We start from the raw sequence: 21,298 nt of genomic DNA on the forward strand, positions 1-21,298 counted from the left end.
TTCTGCCAGGCAAGCAGCAACAGAAGAAGGGGACACAGCCTCAAGCTGTGCCAGGGGAGGTCTAGGTTGGATGTTGTTAGGAAATTATTGGCAGAGAGAGTGATTGGCATTGGAATGGGCTGCCCAGGGAGGTGGTGGAGTCGCCGTGCCTGGAGGTGTTGAAACAAAGCCTGGCTGGGGCACTTAGTGCCATGGTCTGGTTGACTGGCCAGGGCTGGGTGCTAGGTTGGTCTGGACAATCTTGAAGATGTCTCTCCCAACCTGGTTGATTCTATGATTCAATTTACTAGAATATCTAGAATGGCTTCAGATTTCTGCATCTACAGTCCTTCTGAATTATGTTTTTGTGCAAGACAGTAGCTAAAAACAACCTAATCAATGCAAGTCTGTAACTGAAAATACTCGTGGAACCTAAAGCTGACTCTCCAGGACTGTGTAGAATTGAATTGTCCCTGGATTTCCATACTTTCTGCTACCATGATCCTCATATTTCCCTTGGCAAAATGAGGGCAGGCAATCTGAGAATAGAAGCATGCTACCACCAAACAGGAGAGTGCCTCCTTATTCCCTATCGTCCAGTGCTAACAGTTGAGTCCAATTTGGTAATCCATCCAAATCAAGGTTGTTTGAATGGCCACGCCATGGCAAAGAGGGTCACACATGGGAGAATGATTAACTTATCTACCTTCCTGGTTTGTTTGATGCTGCTTCACTCCAATATGTGTCAATAAAACTTTGTGCACTGACACACACAGCTTCCAGCACCCTCCAGCTGGGCCAAAATGGGGCCCCGAAAAGCTGCCTTTCTCTTGCTTTTCTTGCTCAGCTCAGGTAAGAGTCCTTTGCCTTTCACTTTCTTAGGTGAGATGGGGGCCAAACAGTTGCTATTGCCATTTGGTGAAGGTGAGTACTTGTGTTACCACTTAGCTGGACAGTAGTGGATTCAGGCATTGCTGGCCAGGGAGAGTTGCTGTTAAACAGAGGGAGAGCTGTGGTTTCTCCAGCGTTGTGTTCACTAAAGACATGAGAAAAGCAACACTCTTAGTATCTGAGTGGGGCATTAATGGATCACTGCAAGCATGACCCATGGCCAAAAATGGTGGGATACCTTTGGAAAGCAGCCCCAAAGCCTGTTAGAAAACCTGTTGCTGTCAGTGAGATGTCTGTCTCTGGTTTCAGCAGTCTTTAAATCAAATGCTAAAGCCACCTTTGCTGCCAAGTATTGCTAAGCCCAGGGATTCTGGTTATCAGCCTTTACAGGAGGAGTTTTAAAGTCAAATATTTAAAATTGAAAGTGAAAATAGTCCTTTGTATTCCAACTGCTCCACATTTTCTTGCAAGAAACAGTTTTCCTGGAGGCAATAGGTAGAAGTTTAGTCTTCAAGTAACCCAGGTTGCCTTTTCCAAGAATAAGCCTAGAATTCTCTTTCACAGTGTGATGGTTTGGGTGTTACCTGCCTCCCCCCCTCACTTGAGAAAATCACCCACACTGGACTCAGCCCAGCTGGGAATTAAAGAATGAAGCTTTATATTTACAGCTTAGCACAACATACAAGCAGGTATTTGCAATCTATGCAGCTATAGACAGAAATAGACAAGGTGAAAAGGTGATATAGAAACACAACAGCCCTCCCAGAAACCAGAGTCCCCAGGAGGGGATCCCAACCACCCTTCCACCTCCTTTCCACCTCTCTACCTTATCCCAGTCATTGCCTTATGTTCAAGGTGAGTTTGGAGGATCAGCCAGGGGGGTTAGGAAGCAGAAGGGTTAGTTAGACAGCAGGTTAGAGCAAGAGAAGTCCAACCTAAAGCCAGAGAGCAAACACAGTTATCTATATTCATGTTCTTGTTCTTATCCATCTCAGCAAGCCTATGAGTGCAGCAGACATCACCACTGTTTCCTTTTCACAGCCTAGCATCTAATTGCTCTCACTAAAATATCCCAGCTAGGCTCACACTAGCACACACAACTTTAGAAGTAGATAGGTGTCCTGCTACAGGTAATGTCTGAATTTCAAGATCATCTAGAAACTCTGTAAGCAAATATTCCACATGTGCAATGAGGCTTCATGTTCTCTACTATTTTAACATAGCATAACATCGTATGGCCCCTAAAGGGCTTTTAAAAAGTCCTGCTAAAAACAGATCAGTATGGTTTGTGTGCTTTTATAACAGCTCAGACAGTTCTGTTAGTATGACTGCTAACAGTAGTCTGTTAGTATGACAGAAAATCAAGGACATAGGGTTATGCTGGGTTGTTAAAGACAGATGATAAAGTGTATAGTGTTAACCCTATACATAAAGTTATTATTACTTGTTTATTATTATCACTAGCTCTTAGGCTGAACACAAGCCAGCAGTGTGCCCAGGTGGCCAAGAGAGCCAATGGCATCCTGGCCTGCATCAGGAACAGTGTGGCTAGTAGACAAAGGGAGGTTATTCTGCCCCTGTACTCAGCACTGGTCAGGCCACACCTTGAGTGCTGTGTCCAGTTCTGGGCTCCTCAATTCAAGAGAGATGTTGAGATGCTAGAAGGTGTCCAGAGAAGGGCAACAAAGCTGGTGAGGGGCCTGGAGCACAGCCCTGTGAGGAGAGGCTGAGGGAGCTGGGGGTGTGCAGCCTGCAGAAGAGGAGGCTCAGGGGGGACCTCATTGCTGTCTACAACCACCTGAAGGGAGGCTGTAGCCAAGAGAGATCGGTCTCCCAGGCACCCAGCAAGAGAACAAGGGGACACAGTCTGAAGCTGTGCCAGGGGAGGTCTAGGCTGGCTGTTAGGAGGAAGTTGTTGTCAGAGAGAGTGATTGGCATTGGAATGGGCTGCCCAAGGAGGTGGTGGAGTCGCTGTGCCTGGAGGTGTTGAAGCAAAGCCTGGATGAGGCATTTAGTATCATGGTCTGGTTGACTGGCTAGGGCTGGCTGCTAGGTTGGATAGGATGATCTTGGAGGTCTCTTCCAACCTGATTGATTCTATGATTTTTATTTTTTAATGTCTGGTTTGTTTTGCTCCCATGTAGTGAAAGGAGATGTGCTGGATGACTACTTAAGAACAGATGGTGTTTGGATACTTACTCAAAATAAACAGGTTTACAAGACAAATAATGAAGAAGAATGTGCAGGAAAGTGTGAAGCAGAAAGAAATTTCAATTGCAGGTAATTTCTACTGAATCTTAACACTATGTCATTGTGCTTATCTGCTTATCAATGATATTTTCCTACTATTGCTTGTGGAAACAAAATCCTCATCCTGCCACAGCAGCATCTTCCCTGCCTCTGTCTGGATGAGGCACTTAGTGCCATGGTCTAGTTGATTGGCTAGGGCTGGGTGCTAGGTTGGCCTGGATGATCTTGGAGGTCTCTTCCAACCTGGTTGATTCTGTGAAATGCTTGCACCTCTTCAGCTGGAGGCTGCCTTGTTTCGTGTAGTGAGGGTGAGATGTTTCTTAATGATTTTAAGGACAGATGCTAACATGAGCAGCTAGGATGCTCTTAATGTTTTGCCAATGCAGGAATTAGTTTCCCATACAGTAACTTATTCACATGGTCATATGTGCTGAAAAGATCAGCCACTTTAGAGCAGTAGAAAACATAAGTCTCTTATTCGGTGTCTTAGTGCAGAATCCCAAAGGTAGCAATGGATACAAACCAGGAAATTAACAATTTATAGAAAAATAAATACAAGTTGATTGATTTGAATCCAATGAAAAATATTGTTTCATATGCTAATATTGCTTCCTTCTCAACAGGGCCTTCCTGTTCACCAGGAAAAAGCTAGAGTGCTTGACCCTAGCTCAAAATGCCAAAACGACAGTGATGTTCAAGAGCATGGATACAGTGCTTTATGAGAAGAAAAGTAGGTATACAGTAAGGCACTACACAAGGCCAAGTGCAGGGTTCTACACTTCAGCCACAACAACCCCAAGCAGCACTACAGAATGGGGACAGAGTGGCTGAGAGCAGCCAGGAAGAAAGGGACCTGGGGGTGCTGGTAGAGAGTAGCTGAAGATGATCCCACAGTGTGCCCAGGTGGGCAGGAGAGCCAATGGCATCCTGGCCTGCATCAGGAACAGTGTGGCCAGTAGGACAAGGGAGGTTATTCTGCCCCTGCATTCAGCACTGGTCAGGCCACACCTTGAGTGCTGTGTCCAGTTCTGGGCTCCTCCATTCAAGAGAGATGTTGAGGTGCTGGAAGGTGTCCAGACAAGGGCAACAAAGCTGGTGAGGGGCCTGGAGCACAGCCCTGTGAGGAGAGGCTGAGGGAGCTGGGGGTGTGCAGCCTGCAGAAGAGGAGGCTCAGGGCAGAGCTCATTGCTGTCTACAACTACCTGCAGGGAGGCTGTAGCCAGGTGGGGTTGGGCTCTTCTGCCAGGCAAGCAGCAACAGAACAAGGGGACACAGTCTGAAGCTGTGCCAGGGGAGGTCTAGGCTGGCTGTTAGGAGGAAGTTGTTGGCAGAGAGAGTGATTGGCATTGGAATGGGCTGCCCAGGGAGGTGGTGGAGTCACCATCCCTGGAGGTGTTGACGCAAAGCCTGGCTGAGGCACTTAGTGCCATGGTCTGGTTGACTGGCTAGGGCTGGGTGCTAGGTTGGACTGGATGATCTTGGAGGTCTCTTCCAACCTGGTTGATTCTATGATTCTATGATTCTTCACCTCCTGGCAGCTTCTGCGCTCTAGGAAATGCACCTTTGACCCACACCCCCTCCCTTGGCTGTGCCGTTCAGCTCCTGTGCTGCTGCTTCACGGCACATCGCCTCTGCATTCTGAGGCTTGTCTCTAGGCATGTCTGCTTCAATAGTGTTGTGAAGGGGCTTGTCTGGGTTTTGGGGGAATGAAATATGAGGCTGAATTTAAAAGGGTTTAGATAATTTAATATTATATACACAAGGAATTCCCCCCTTCCCCAAACTGTACAGCTATCCCACACAAGTTCTTCGTATGCGGTTCCAAAATGATATTACAGAATGTCTATTTACAGCAAAAAAAACATCAGGAATTTAGCAAAGGTTACGAAGAGGTTTAGATAGAGAGAGTCTGTGGCATGAAAGTGCCACTGGTGAAATTACTGAAAGTCTATGCTGGCTTAAATCGAGTTTGCTCAGTTACTCACTGGCTGGAGTCAGCTTTGATGGTCCCAAATCACAGAGAGAGTGATTTCCCATTGGAATGGGCTGCCCGGGGAGGTGGTGGAGGCACCGTCCCTGGGGGTCTTCAAGAAAAGCCTGGCTGAGGCACTTAGTGCCATGGTCTGGTTGACTGGATGGGGCTGGGTGCTAGGTTGGACTGGATGAGCTTGGAGGTCTCTTCCAACCTGGCTGATTCTATGATTCTATGATCCTATGTGCGGCGAAGCCACATTGATAACCTCCGTGGGTCTGAATAGCTCAGCTCAGGGGTTATTGGGGCGCTGTCTGAGGGTTCCACGGGCACGGGCAAGCTGGGAAGGGCGGCTGGAGCGGCGGCTGGCCGGGAGCACCTCGGTCAGTTCCCTGGGCTGGTGCAAGGTGCCGTGGGCTGGAACCATGCAGCGGCGGTGCCCAAAGAGGCAAAGCGGCTAGGAGCAGTGGGTGGTAGAGGAGAGGAGAGAGGGGCGAGGGTGGCAGGAACACTGAATTGTCCCTTCTTATGAGGTCTGATCCAAAGATTGGTGGTTCTTGGCCACAATTCTGTCCAATAAGGGTCTGGCAGCAGGCCAAAACATACCAAATAAGCTGAAGTCCAGGGGTTCAGTACCCCCAGATATGGAGAGGGGTCAGGCGGATCCCCACCTAGGCACATGAGCTTACACAACGTGTTTACTGCAACCTTCAAGCAGGCAGCCCAGACTCGAAGGCACCAAGTGCTATTGTGCTTCCTTTGTCCCCTTTGCTTTGTTTACCCCAAGTTTGGGCAAGGCAACACCCTTTGGGGGGACAACATGTCCGGGCATGAATAGAATCATAGAATCATAGAATCAACCAGGTTGGAAGAGACCTCCAAGATCATCCAGTCCAACCTAGCACCCAGCCCTAGACAATCAACCAGACCATGGCACTAAGTGCCTCAGCCAGGCTTTGCTTGAACACCTCCAGGGACGGTGCCTCCACCACCTCCCTGGGCAGCCCATTCCAATGCCAATCACTCTCTCTGGGAAGAACTTCTTCCTAACATCCAGCCTATACCTACCCTGGCACAACTTCAGACTGTGTCCCCTTGTTCTATTGCTGGTTACCTGGGAGAAGAGGCCACCCCCTACCTGGCTACAATGCCCCTTCAGGTAGTTGTAGACAGTAATAAGATCACCTCTGAGCCTCCTCTTCTCCAGGCTAAACAGGCCCAGCTCCCTCAACCTCTCCTCATAGGATTTGTGCTCCAGGCCCCTCACCAGCTTTGTTGCCCTTCTCTGGACACCTTCCAGCACCTCAACATCTTTCTTGAATTGAGGGGCCCAGAACTGGACACAGTACTCAAGGTGTGGCCTGACCAGTGCTGAGCACAGGGGCAGAATAACCTCCCTTGTCCTACTGGCCACACTGTTCCTGATGCAGGCCAGGATGCCATTGGCTCTCTTGGCCACCTGGGCACACTGCTGGCTCATCTTCAGCTTACTGTCTATCAGTACCCCCAGGTCCCTTTCCTCCTGGCTGCTTTCCAGCCACTCTGTCCCCAGCCTGTAGTGCTGCTTGGGGTTGTTGTGGCCAAAGTGCAGAACCCTGCACTTGGCCTTGTTAAATCTCATCCCAATAGATTTGTAACCACAGCCATGTGGGGCCTGGGCAACCCTCCACCAAGCGCTTTTAGCTCGAGTAGCCAGAGGATTGGCTCCCTTGTGGGTTTGGGGGGAGTTTCACAGTGCCTGTGTTTTTCAGAGCAGGGATGTGGAGTCATCTTAGTTCTAGTTTCCACTAGCTGAAGCACAGGAGTATTGCACTCCTCCTGAAGACCACAGCTGTCGCTGATGTCTCTCTGAAATTGCACCTTAGACCAGACACGCTCCTCAGAAGTCCGTTGAGGTTGTAAAAGTTAGACTCACCTTCCTAGAAGCAATCTCATTACCACTGCCAGCGTCACCTGGTGTGAACTTGAGCTTGCAGATAAAGACGTTTAGTTTCCTTAAACCTCAGACAAGTTTTCTGCCCCCACCACAGTGCCTCAGCACCAGGATATAGCTACAATAAAACCCCTGGAATTTGCCCTGCATGGAGAAAACTATCTTCAGGGTGTTTTATAGCTCTGACAGTCTCTCGGATGCATGAAGTCTGTGCAATCTCACCTATGCCTGACTCAGACCTTGCAGTTCCCAACAGCTACTCTGGCATCGGCCTTTGCCAGAGCTTGTTTCCCTTGGGAGTGCATTCAGAATATCTGTGCAGAGCATCTCCTTTAGAGCCAAAGAGTCACCCCTCTGTGAGTACCAGAGCTTGCCTGGCTGTGCTACGTACTTAGGTTTTACCCCACCACAGACACTTTAGGATCTGTATGCTGCCCGTACTCTGGATTCTCCATAGTTGTGAAGACAACTCCATGAACATATGTCTGGCAGTTACAGGTATGCTTTCCTTACGTTCATGACAAAACCCTGCGTGAGAAATCCACTTTTGGTTACGTCCTCCTTGGAAACAGCAGGAAAAATCCACGAGGCCTAGGTACCAGTCCTCTGTGGACTCCAGGACCCCACCTGGGGTCCTGTGTGCAGTTCTGGAGCCCCCAGCACAACAAGGACATGGAACTGTTGGAGCCAGGCCAGAGGAGGGCCATGAAGATGCTCAGAGGGCTGCAGCAGCTCTGCTATGAGAATAGGCTGAGAGAGTTGGGGCTCTGCAGCCTGCAGAGGAGAAGGCTTTGAGAAGACCTTACAGTGGCCTTCCAGTATCTGAAGGGACCTACAGGAAAAGCTGGGGAGGGACTACTGACAAGGTCTGGTAATGACAGGACAAAGGGTAATGGGTTTAGACTGTCAGAGGGGAGACTTAAACTAGATGTTAGGAAGAAGTTCCTTACAGTGAGGGTGGTGAGACACTGGCACAGGTTGCCCAGGGAGGTTGTGGCTGCTCCCTCCCTGGAGATGTTCAAGACCAGGTTGGATGAGGCCTTGAGTGACTTGTTGTAGTGGGAGGTGTCCCTGCCTATGGCAGGGGGTTGGAACTGGATGATCCTTGAGGTCCCTTCCAACCTAAACCATTCTATGATTCTGTGATTCTATGATTGTGCTCAACACATTATGCTGAGTTAGATTCCTTCCTACTCACATCTCCAAAAGTGTATTCTCCTAATTGTCCTCTCAGAGTTTCAGAACTGCAGCATTTTCCCTAGCTCAGTGTCCATCTGGGATGGATAACCTCTGGTGGAGTAACGAGAAAAGTTTGGGAATCTCTTATTTGACAGATGCATTCTGATAACTGAACAATTTCCTGGCCTGAAGGGATAGTTGTATGGCACCCACACTGTTACTGTGCTCATGGACATCTCATAAGCATTTTATTTCAACCAGTGGCCGGTGAAAGAAACTCCTTTTAATCTCAGTAGTATGACAATATAAATACATGTTTTATGCAGGTCAAAAACAATTGCAACTTGTTCTGTTCTCTTCACTAGATTTTATTATCTTTATAGAACTGCACCAGGAAGTTTCCTCTGTAATTGCCTGGTAGTTGGCAGCTAATTTGTTTAAAAATGCCATGCACAAGAGGTTCAAACCAGGGTAAAACATAGGTCATCATGCACTGATGCACTTCAGCTGTATCTGTGGATTCTCAGCTTTGAAAGATGAAATATTGTAGCACCACCGAATTAACAAAGCCAATTCCATTTCAGTTTACCTTCTACAATGCAAAAAAGGGATTGGGAAGGACTACAGAGGAACAGAAGCCAAAACTTGGAGGGGTGTTCCATGCCAGAGCTGGGCTGAAAAAACACCCCACAAACCAAAGTATGGTCGTATTCTCTTATTTGTCTTCATGTTGTTCTGAATCTCTTCCAAGATTCCTCAACTTCATGTGTCTGAATAACTTTACAGTGTATGAGGACAGGCTACAAGAGTTGGGGCTTTTCAGCCTGGAGGAGAAAAGACTTCAAGGAGACCTTATAGTGGCCTTCCAGTATCTGAAGGGACCTAGAGGAATGCTGGGGAGGGACTATTGACAAGGTCTTGTGACAGGACAGGGGGGAATGGGTTTAAACTGTCAGAGGGGAGATTGAAACTAGATGTGAGGAAGAAGCTCTTTACATTGGGTGGTGAGACACTGGCACAGGTTGTCCAGGGAGGTTGTGACTGCTCCCTCCCTGGAGATGTTCAAGGCCAGGTTGGATGAGGCCTTGAGTGAACCTGTTCTGGTGGGAGGTGTTCCTGTCTATGACAGGGAGCTGAAACTGGATGATCCTTGATGTCCCTTCCAACCTAAACCATTCTATGTTATCAAAGCCAATTGTTGGGTGACTTTTTGAGACAAATTTATCTTCACCTGTCTTGCTACTTTTGACTCCACTGGCAGAGAACTGCAATGATCTGAGTAAAGAGAGGTTGTGTTGCCTCTTAAGATGAAATTCCTCTTCTATCAGCACATTAGGGAAATTTTACTATTGCTAACACTGGACCCATGATTTCTGTCTTCTATATGAGGTGTGGGAAGAAGTAAGGGGAAAAAAAGCAATGGTATCTGTCCAGCTCTGGGAGTTTCATTTTTAAAAGAACAAAATGTTGTTGTTCTAATGAAACTTGAATGCACATGTTTAGATTTTTTTTGTTAAGAGCCATTTAGTCTTCTCTGGGAGGATTTCTATAAGAAGAAGCCTGGGGTCACTAGCTTCAAAACCTCAAGAAATTAGGATGCAGTTGTGTTTGGTGAATAGTCTCTAGAAATACTCTTCTTTTAAAGCAGCTCCATTAAAAACCATACATGATGGAGCCACTGGCCATGGTGAGCTGACTGAATCAGCTGCATGCAAGTATTAAAGACAGCAATTATCTTTTGAGACTGGCACTGGCAGCTGGAAATGGGGCAGAAAGGTACTGAGCATGGTAGTTATGGACTGTTTTATCAGATTTCATTTAGGGCTTACAATGGGGAATCTATTTCTCTCACTTGCGTTGTGAATTAATAGAGCCCAGAGTTAGCTTAGCTTAGTCTGATATTTCCTTTCTGCTCCACTAAATCACTGGGATTAAAAATGTATTTTAATACTGTTACAGTTATACACCTGAAAGACACCCCAGTGCAGGGCTGGATGAAAACTACTGCAGAAATCCTGATGAGGATGAAAATGGACCCTGGTGTTACACAACAGATCCTGCTACCAGATTTGATTACTGTAACATCCCAGAGTGTGAGGCCCAGGTCACAAACACTGGAGAAGGTATAATGTATTTTTCAGAGAAGGATTGTTCGTGTAGGTAATGTTATTCCTGCTCTTTGTTCTTGCTTTGTCGTTGTAGATTTTTTCTAATGTGAATTTAGATCAAACTGAAACTGAAGAAGTTCCCAACACAAAGATTGTTTTCTTAATGGGCCTCAGTTATCAGAGTAATTTTGTAAATATGGAGGAAATACTTTAATAATTAGCTGTTATTATCCTACCTTTGCCCTTGCAATTTGTTTCCCTTTAACAAGAGTAAAGGTCATTCAAGTGCTGGGTTACATGCAAACCTCCCACTGTTACCAGTACATACAGACATGTGATAAAGTCTTCTCTCTAAATGAAGCTTTATTGATTTGCATTGCTTTCATCATTAGCTGGAGAAAAACTGTCTTCCTTTCAATGTAGACTCCCGTGAGTAGATTAGGGTGAGAATTCACAGGTTGGTCCCTGGAGCTGTTCAAGGCAGGACTGGACGTGGCACTTGGTGCCATGGTCTGGCCTTGAGCTCTGTGGTAAAGGGTTGGACTTGATGATCTGTGAGGTCTCTTCCAACCCTGATAATACTGTGATACTGTGATACTGAGAACCTAGCTATGTTTTCATTGTGCCTAGGCCCTACAGTGGAGTGCATGCAGTGTAATGGTGAAGACTACCACGGAGAGGTTTCCAGAACGGAGTCTGGACTGGAGTGTCAGCGCTGGGATGCCCAAGAGCCTCACGCACACGGATTTACCCTGAAACAGTGAGTTATGCTCAGCACCGAATTCATTCCCGCAGTGCTTGGCAGACCCTGCCTTCAGGCAGCTGAATTGCTACGGCTGGCCACAGCTGTCTCACAGGCTTCTTTTTCATTTTCAATATGCAGCTTTCCTGGAAAGGATCTGAGGATGAATTACTGTCGCAATCCCGATGGCGAACTTCGGCCCTGGTGTTTCACTGCCAGCCCAACTAAACGCTGGGAATATTGCAACATTCCTCGTTGCAGTGAGTCTGATTTCCTGACAACACCTCAGGGAGGGGAAAGAGAAGAAATCACAGTCCTGAGTAACCTGAGGGAATCTTCATTAAGTGGCATCACTAAATTTCTCTTACATAAAGTCATGTATGTTGAGATACTGGAACATGCCCAGAGAAGGGCAACAAAGCTGGTGAGGGGCCTGGAGCACAGCCCTGTGAGGAGAGGCTGAGGGAGCTGGGGGTGTGCAGCCTGCAGAAGAGGAGGCTCAGGGCAGAGCTCACTGCTGTCTACAGCTACCTGAAGGGAGGCTGTAGCCAGGTGGGGTTGGTCTCTTCTGCCAGGCAAGCATCAACAGAAGAAGGGGACACAGTGTCAAGTTGTGTCAGGGGAGGTCTAGGCTGGATGTTGTTAGGAAGTTGTTGTCAGAGAGAGTGATTGGCATTGGAATGGGCTGCCCAGGGAGGTGGTGGAGTTGCTGTGCCTGGAGGTGTTCAAGAAAAGACTGGATGGCATTGGATAGTTGACTGGATAGGGCTGGGTGCTAGGTTGGCCTGGATGATCTTGAAGGTCTCTTCCAACCTGGTTGATTCTATGATTCTGCGAAAAAGCATCAAAAGCCCTAGGAAGATGGGGGGGAATGAGGAGATACATCTGTGCTACAGAAGCACAAACTACATTGGAAGTTGGTCATTCGTGCTGCAAAAACCTCTACCTAGACTCTATTCCATACCACTGGCTGTTTATTGATCTTGTGTGCAAAGTTTTCTCGTCATGAGTAGAAAGATTGGCTAGGGCTGGGTGCTAGGTTGGACTGGATGAGCTTGGAGGTCTCTTCCAACCTGGTTGATGCTTTGAAGTTTAATGAGGATGCAGGTGTCATAACATGCTATAATGCCAAAGATGGTCTTCAACCACCTTACTTGAGAGGCAGGGCATTCAGGTTAAATCAGGTGACCTGCTAAGTATGTGACCATACTGTGATATATTACCTGAGTCTGGACAGCACATCCAGCACTGCATTCTTCTTAGAAAGTGATGAATAAGGAGAAAAAAAATCAAGCCTTGGGAGAAAAATTTGACTTGTCTGCGAGCTAGCTTAACCTGTTAAGCTGAGTGCACTAAATCTGGGTGTTTCCAAAGCACTGGATAATGAGATAGAATTGCTCTTTGTAGAGCTGCACTGCACTTTGTGAGAGTATGTTGTGGGGTTTGTCTCTAGAGCTTGCTTTCCTGCAGATCTTCACTTTCCAGCGCTCTAAGCAGCAGCATGTGTTTACTAGATGTAGTAAATTGTGAAAGTCACTTTAGTGTGTCCATTGAATGCTTAAAACTTAAAGGAAGTGTAAGGAACAGATCAATGTTTTAGAGCCATAGTTGTCTCCTTGGAAAATTTCATATACAAAGTATATATGATAGGTATGCACCATAGATGCATTTTCTCTCTGCCCTCCATAAATTCTGTGCCTCTGATCATTAACCTTCCTTTCTTTGCTGTTCCTCACGTGCCAGACCAATTAACTTTCTTATTCCTCTTTCTCTCCCACTTCCACAGTTCACTGACTGCAGAGACTCAGCTCTGAAGCCATTTTGATTTCTCTCTGTTATGGTTTGGGAGTTCCCCCACCCCCCAGATTAACCAGGCTAACTCAGCCAGTTGGGTATTAAGGAATGAAGTTCTATCTACAGTGTGCACAAATATATAAGCATATCATCATCATCATAGTATCATCATAGAATCAACCAGGTTGGAAGAGACCTTCAGGATCATCCAGTCCAACCTATCCCCCAGCCCTAGCCAGTCAACTAGAACAGTGTGGCCAGTAGGACAAGGGAGATTATTCTTCCCCTCTACTCAGCACTGGTCAGGCCACACCTTGAGTGCTGTGTCCAGTTCTGGGCCACTCAGTTCAAGAGAGATGTTTTGATGCTGGAAGGTGTCCAGAGAAGGGCAACAAAGCTGGTGAGGGGCCTGGAACACAAACCCTATGAGGAGAGGCTGAGGGAGCTGGGGGTGTGCAGCCTGCAGAAGAGGAGGCTCAGGGGTGGCCTCATTGCTGTCTGCAACTACCTGAAGGGACATTGTAGCCAGGTGGGGGTTGGCCTCTTCTCCCAGGCAACCAGCAACAGAAGAAGGGGACACAGTCTCAAGTTGTGCCGGGGAAAGTATAGGCTGGATGTTAGGAGGGATATGTACACTATATATATATATATATTTACAGTTCTATACAAGTTAGAAGTAATACAGGAATTCAAAATCCCTCCCTAACAGCCAGGCTGCCCAAGAATCCTCCCAACCAACCCACACCCTTTCCCCCTTTCACCCCTTATCTCAGATATAATCAGATAAATCTCCGTATAGCTCACATGGTAAATCTGCAGAGATCTGAGGTGAGATGTCAAAAGCCAACAAGGAGGTTAGAGGAAATGGTTAGATCAGGTTACATAGGTTTCATGCAAAGGAATTAAGGCAAGATGCATCCAGACACACAGACTGAAGAAGCGAGTGCCTTATCTTATGTTTTGACTATTTATGTCCTACAGCAGAGCAAATGAGTGATATAGACATCACTATTGTTTTATTTTCACAGCCAATGATCTTATTTCTCTCATTAAAATATTCCAACTCTTCCAACCTGATTGATCCTATGATTCAAACCAGCACACTCTCACAATTCCTCCCTGGTCTTTGTCTTTATCCTTTCTGCCTTTCTACATTAACCATGTCTATTACATTAATGCACTCCCTTCATCCCACTTGTTTTTACAAGACTATTTATGTCCCTCGGAGAACAAATGAGTGATACAGACATCACTATAATTTTCTTCTCACAACCAATGATTTCATTTCTCTTATACAAATATTCCAGTTAGCCTCAAACCAGCACACTCTCACAGTTCCTCCCTGGTCTTTGTCTTTATCCTTTCTGCCTTTCTACATTAACCATGTCTATTACATTAATGCACTCCCTTCATCCCACTTGTTTTTACAAGACTATTTATGTCCCTTGGAGAACAAATGAGTGATACAGACATCACCATAATTTTATTCTCACAACCAATGATTTAATTTCTCTTATACAAATATTCCAGTTAGCCTCAAACCAGCACATTCTCACAATTTCTTCTTGGTCTTTGTCTTTATCCTTTCTGCCTTTCTACATTAACCATGTCTATTACATTAATGCACTCCCTTCATCCCACTTGTTTTTGCAAGTCTGTACAAGACTGCTTGCTGCCTTTATCAGCTCTGCTTTCAGGGGACTGAAGGCACAAAACCTGGCTTGACCCAGCTAGGCTATTTAGTGACTGCTATAAAAGGACAGACACAGGACCTCTGTCTGGAAACCTGGCTCCTTGTGAAAACGTACACCTTGATTTTGCCACCTCTTCTGAAAACGCAACAGAAGACAAAGAAGAGAAAAGAAAAAAGCATGCTTGACATTAGGGAAAGGAAAGAGGTTTAAAAGATAGTGCAAAGCACTCGTTAGCAGCACTCTTTCTTCTCTTACAGCGACACGCTCCCCAGTCTCTGGCGAGGGCTCCCAGTGTCTTTCTGGGAAAGGAGAAGACTACCGCGGCAGGATAGCCTCCACCGAGTCGGGAAACGCCTGCCAGCCCTGGAGCACACAGCTTCCTCACAAACACGGCTGGGTTCCCGACAGATACCCCTGCAAGTAAGCTAAGCCCCATTGCTTTAACGAGTGCCAAAGGTGCAGAAGCAAGGGGAGCACAGGTTGTCCACAGTCATGCTAGTAAGCTGGTTGCTTACCTTTTGTCCCCTCTTGTGACTTCTGTCCAGGTCTTCCTCTTCATCTTTCATCTGTATTGCTTTTCTTCTCTTTTCTTTCTTCTGTTCAAACCAGGTGCTTTATTCTCACCTGTCTTCTCCACATCCCGCTAGAGAGTTGTAAGTGTTTGCTGCTTCTATATTAGCATTCCTCTGACTGTATTAGGGAGGTTATTCTGCCCCTGGACTCAGCACTGCTCAGGCCACACCTTGAGTGCTGTGTCCAGTTCTGGGCTCCTCAGTTCAAGAGAGATGTTGAGATCCTGGAACGTGTCCAGAGAAGAGCAACAAAGCTGGTGAGGGGCCTGGAGCACAGCCCTGTGAGGAGAGGCTGAGGGAGCTGGGGGTGTGCAGCCTGCAGAAGAGGAGGCTCATGGCAGAGCTCATTGCTGTCTACAACTCCCTGAAGGGAGGCTGTAGCCAGGTGGGGTTGGTCTCTTCTGCCAGGCAAGCAGCAACAGAAGAAGGGGACACAATCTCAAGTTGTGGTGGGGGAGGTCTAGGCTGGATGTTAGGAGGAAGTTGTTGTCAGAGAGAGTGATTGGCATTGGAACTGGCTGCCCAGGGAGGTGGTGGAGTTGCTGTCCCTGGAGGTGTTCAGGATGAGACTGGCTGAGGCACTTAGTGCCATGGTCTGGTTGATTGGCCAGGGCTGGGTGCTAGGTTGGACAGGATGACCTTGGAGGTCTCTTCCAACCTGATTGATTCTATGATTCTATTCTATGACACTTATAACGTGCTGCTTTTCTGAAGACCAGTGTTCCAAGACCCAGGGTGCTTCCATACAACCTTGTTCTCCAAGGTCAGAGGAGCTGGGTTTGTGGAGCATTATCAATGGGCAAAGGCAGCTGGGAGTGACCAGGCTTTTAGCTCTGTATTTCGATCCCGTGGGTTGTGAAATGGAGCCTGCAAGTTTTCCTGTCCCCATGAAATGCTGCCTGTCCATTATTGAAGCACAGAAAGCAGCATGCACTGGTGCTCACATGTGCATGCTTCCAGGATCACTTTGTGACATCCAGCCTTGCCCGGTTCTTACCTTAATTGCCAGATACACCAATGGCTTGTTTTTGAGGTGAGATTTAACTGGCTTAACTTGGCCTCAAAACCATGAGCACTGGAAAAGTTCTTCAAGCATCATCAGCATTCAGCCTGTAAATTCAAAGGCAGTCAACTAGTCTCAAAATAGAGGTGCATGAAGTAACCTAAAGACATGATAAAAGTAGCCATTGAGTTGAGTTCTACATCCAGTCACTGTCAATATGAATTTCTATGAGTAGTTTAAAACTTATGTTTCTGTTTCAGGGGCTTAGAGGAAAACTACTGCAGAAACCCTGATGGAGAAAAGAGGCCTTGGTGCTACACCACCAACAGCAGTGTTCGATGGGAATACTGTGCAATTCCCCACTGTGATGGGACAGAACAAGGGACTGTTGGTATGAGTAGTGGAACATACCTAAGATAAGGACTTAAGGACTGACAGATTTATTGTTTCTTATTGTAAATATGTTAAATCTTTTTTTCAGTCACTTTAACACTGTGGTAAAGTAGTTTTTTTGCTTGGCATTTTACAAAACCTGCCAAATTTTGGACTTTCAATGCTTAAGGAAGTGCAATGAAGGATGTAAATCATCATCTGACCTTACAGAAGAATTAAAGAATGGAACAGCTTTATTATTTTATACTCCTTTTTTTCTCCCTAGCTGTAGGGCATGTTTAGAAAGTGAATTGAAACATGAAAAACAGTCTCCAAGAGATCAAAAAGTGCTAAATTAAATGAAGTGCTATTTTTGCAATGCAGTCACAAATGAGACAAGACATTCCAAAGTCACTGGGGGTGTTCAAAAGCCTGGATGAGGCACTTGGTGCCATGGTCTAGTTGACTGGATAGGGCTGGGTGCTAGGTTGGACTGGATGATCTTGGAGGTCTCTTCCAACCTGGTTGATTCTATGATTCATATTAAGTACAAATAAAAACCCCAAGCCAAAAGCGAAACCAAAACCAAAAAAAGCCAAACACAAAACAGAAAGAGAGAAAGTCTTAGTTCAATTGAAGGATAAATTAGGAGTTAAACTTTAACAAAATGTCCATGTTAGAAATATGTCGGTGGCAGAACCATCAGCATCTCATCCTTGAGGGTTTTCATGTGAGCATTTTGGTCTTTCATTCAGATGTGTTCAGGTGCAGCAAGATGAAGCTGTGTGGTTAAGTCTTCCACTGAATGACAGCTGACAAAAGAGGGCAATCTGTGGAAGTTTTGGAAATGCCCTTCTGCTTGTCATGCTGGCCACGATGCTCTTGCTGGACACTGCCTATATCAATGAGTGATTTGGGTACTGTGTACTTGATGCTTTCTTGTGCCTGCTCAGTAAGAGCAGAAGATTGCCATGCAAAAGATGAATTCTTGTTGTTTGCTGCAGATGTGCCCGTGCAGGCTCCCCTGCCTGAGGAGTGCTACTGGGGCAAAGGCCAGAGTTATCGAGGCACAGTTTCCATCACTGCATCAGGAAAACAGTGCCAGGCCTGGAACTCCATGTTCCCACACAGGCATGAGGAAACCCCAGACATGTTCCCAAATGCGTATGTTTATCTCACCTCTTCTTCATTTCTCTGACAATGACTGTTGCTGACAGCTGACTGAGCATGGCCAAGAAGGCCAATGGCATCCTGCTGGCCTGCATCAGGAGCAGTGTGGCCAGCAGGACCAGGGAAGTAGATACTAGAGAGTGCCTACACACGAGTGTCACTGGACACTGGAGAGTGCAAGTCCTGGGATGGGATTCAACAAGGCCAAGTGCAGGATTCTACACTTTGGACATAGCAACCCCAAGCAGTGTTACAGGTTGGAGACAGAGTGGCTGGAGAGCAGCCAGGCAGAAAGGGGTACTGGTAGAGAGTAGCTGAATATGAGCCAGCAGTGTGCCCAGATGGCCAAGAGAGCCAATGGCATTGTGACCTGGCTCAGGAAGAGTGTAGCCAGCAGGACAAGGGAGGTTATTCTGTCCCTGTACTCAGCACTGCTCAAGTCACACCTTGAGTGCTGTGTCCAGCTCTGGGCCCCTCAGTTTAAGAAGGATGAGGAGGTGCTTGAATATGTCCAGAGAAGGGCAGCAAGGCTGGTGAGGGAGCTGAGACACAGCCCTATGAGGAGTGGCTGAGGGAGCTGGGGTTGTTCGGCCTGGAGAAGAGGAGGCTCAGGGGTGATCTCTTTGCTGTCTACAACTCCCTGCAGGGAGGTTGTAGCCAGGTGGGGTTGGGCTCTTCTGCCAGGCACTCAGTGACAGAAGGGGACACAGTCTCAAGCTGTGCCAGGTCAGGTTTATGCTGGATGTTAAGAAGAAGCTCTTCACAGAAAGAGTGATTTGCCATTGGAATGGGCTGCCCAGGGAGGTGGTGGAGTCATGATCCCTGAAGGTGTTTAAAAGGAGGCTGGATGAGACACTTAGTGATATGGTTTAGCTAATTAGTAGGTGACAGTTTGGGCTCGATGATCTCAAAGGTCTTTTCAAACCTGGTTAATTCTGTGATTCTCTGGTTGTGTTATCTTTGCTTTAAAACACTCTATAAAAGAGAATTGTTCCAAGATGTGTTAACATTTTCTGCTAATCTCATTTTTAAAAATTGTGGTTTGTTGTTAATTAAACTGTAAGTAAAATACAGCTGTGTCCTTTTGCTCTTATATCTGAGCTTTTGTAACCAACATTGGGAGATTTGCATTCAGAATCTCGACATCTGCTCAAATATGCATTCTGGTTATGATTTGGAGACCTTTGTGGTGGCCTTTCCACTTACTGCACCTGGGGAGAACACAACTTCATGCTTTCAAACATGCGGTCACATTGCTATTTATGCTACCTTTTACATGTTCTTTGTTGTTGGAATTTGGCATTCCAAACTCCATACACTAAATTCTGCTCCTTGTTTTGCTTTGATCACACTAATAAAACTGGACCAGAGATGTTTTAGAGAGCTGATCTTAATTACTAATGTGCCATTTTTTAACAAGGGTAGAAAAGTAACAAGATAATAATTGCCAAGAAGATGAATTACAAGTATAAGGATGAAAGTTGATACTCTATTTTTTTCTGTTGTCACTATATATATTTATATATATTCAAATCAGTCCTACTTTGGCATTAAAAATACTAATTTATTGAAACTCAAACATCCTCAGGCAGGATCCTGATTTTCACCAACAGTTTCATAGAATCATAGAATCATAGAATCAGTCAGGGTTGGAAGGGACCACAAGGATCTTGTAGTTCCAACCTCCCTGCAAGCAGACTGGCCAGACCCTCATCCAGCCTGGCCTTAAACACCTCCAGCCTTGGGGCCTCAACCACCTTCTTGGGCAAACCAGTCCAGCCTCTCACCACTCTCATGCTGACCAACTTCCTCCTCACGTCCACTCTTAATCTCCCCACCTCCAGCTTTGCTCCCCCTAGTCCTGTCACTACCTGAGAGCCTAAATTATCACTACCTGATAACCTTTACTTTAAAAAACTGAAAGCAAGCTGTGACAATGTGTGATTAAGATGTTCCTGCATATTCAGGAAAAATAACCCAAACAATCAGAAAAAACCCAACCAACCCAAACCCAACAAATTCATTGTTTCATTGTGTGCCTGTGCTGCCGTTCTGGATGGGAAAACATCACAATGCCATAAGTTATTGAATACAGAAGTTAGAATTATAGACCCAGCCAGGTTGGAAGAGACCTCCAAGATCAGCCAGTCCAATCTAGCACCCAGCCCTGGCCAATCAACCAGATCATGGCACTAAGTGCCTCAGCCAGGCTTTTTTCTGAACACCTCCAGGGATGGCGACTCCACCACCTCCCTGGGCAGCCCATTCCAATGCCAATCACTCTCTCTGCCAACAACTTCCTCCTAACATCCAGCCTAGACCTCCCTGGCACAACTTGAGACTGTGTCCCCTTCTTCTGTTGCTTGCCTGGCAGCAGAGCCCAACCCCACCTGGCTACAACATCTCTTCATATAGAGAGGCTCACCAAGAGTATAGCTCTTCTTGTCGATTCATTACTAATTCACTCATTCACAGAACTGTGTATGTTTGCATACATATATTTAGAAATTAAATTATTGACATAGTGGGCATTTATTTAGTTGCTCAGCACCCTGACATGTTAGAGCCAGAATTTAAATCAGTGCTTGAATCATATTTCCTTATGCATAAATATATTAACATATGTGTGAAATAAAACTCTCCACTTACAGCCATGAATGTGTTTGCTGGCAATAGGATATCTTGCAATGAGTAATACATTAATAAATATATTTCTCTATAACTAGTGCAGATCCACATCTTTTTGGAAAGATATTCCTATTATGACTTTCAGTCTCAGGCAAAATGACTGTTTTACTTGCTTTTGCAGGGATTTGAGGGACAACTATTGTAGGAACCCAGATGGTCGTAACAGCCCATGGTGTTTCACCACTGACCCTAGCATGACATGGGAGTACTGCCCTCTCAGGAGGTGTGATGAGCATACACAGGAGCCCATACCAAACCATCCCCCTGCAACAAGTCCAAGACACGTTGATCAGACTACACTCACCACATCTGGTAACAAATGGATATGAATGTAACCTGCTGTAGAGTCTGTGGAGTAGTAAGCTCTCTTGAGTAGGGCTGCTGGAGGTGCTCAAGTGCCATGGTCTAGTTGATTGGACAGGGATGGGTGCTAGGTTGGACTGGATGAGGTTGGAGGTCTCTTCCACCCTGGTTGATTCTATGATTCTATGGTAACAGTCAGCCTGCAGCTTTCAGATCTGTACTGTTGCATTTTGCATCAAGTATTCTTCAGTCAGCCCATATGCTGTGGCCTGTATCACTTTACAGTGCATTCATTCAGGGGAACAAGAGGAAAGTAGACAAAATTTCTAGTGTTTCTTGAAATATAAACAGAGTAGACGTTGTTGTTACAGGAATTTTGCTTGTTCAGTGTTTATGTTTTCAGTAGGTTGACCTTAGCTTGCTTTATTACTCATAGGCAACAATGTTTTGCAAGCGTATGCACAAAGAGGAACAAATTTTATCTCTATCCTGCTTCATTTCTTCTTTAATTAATAATCCAGAGTGGTAGAAGTGGTGATTTTTTTTCCTAACGTACAGCAGAGCTTTCCATGGATTATTTGCTTTGCAAAGGTAGGTGGCAGGGTTGGATAAAACACACACTGCTACATGGAGCTGTGTAGTCTTACT

The 21,298-nt window shown here is 46.1% G+C and overlaps 1 protein-coding gene across 1 annotated transcript in view; it reads left to right on the top strand.

The window, feature by feature from the left end:
* Positions 1-778: 778 nt before the first annotated feature.
* LOC135183277 (plasminogen-like) overlaps positions 779-21,298 on the top strand; it is a 35,111-nt gene continuing 14,591 nt past the window's right edge. Inside the window, exons 1-11 of the mRNA XM_064158194.1 lie at positions 779-831; positions 3,015-3,150; positions 3,744-3,850; positions 8,789-8,903; positions 10,164-10,327; positions 10,943-11,072; positions 11,196-11,314; positions 14,800-14,962; positions 16,378-16,508; positions 17,494-17,653; positions 20,469-20,659. Of these exons, the coding sequence (XP_064014264.1) occupies positions 783-831; positions 3,015-3,150; positions 3,744-3,850; positions 8,789-8,903; positions 10,164-10,327; positions 10,943-11,072; positions 11,196-11,314; positions 14,800-14,962; positions 16,378-16,508; positions 17,494-17,653; positions 20,469-20,659 (1,465 nt within the window). The 5' untranslated portion in view covers positions 779-782. The remainder of the gene's footprint in view (positions 832-3,014; positions 3,151-3,743; positions 3,851-8,788; positions 8,904-10,163; positions 10,328-10,942; positions 11,073-11,195; positions 11,315-14,799; positions 14,963-16,377; positions 16,509-17,493; positions 17,654-20,468; positions 20,660-21,298) is intronic.

The sequence above is a fragment of the Pogoniulus pusillus genome, chromosome 18, assembly GCF_015220805.1.
Source record: "Pogoniulus pusillus isolate bPogPus1 chromosome 18, bPogPus1.pri, whole genome shotgun sequence".
Lineage (NCBI taxonomy): Eukaryota > Metazoa > Chordata > Aves > Piciformes > Lybiidae > Pogoniulus > Pogoniulus pusillus.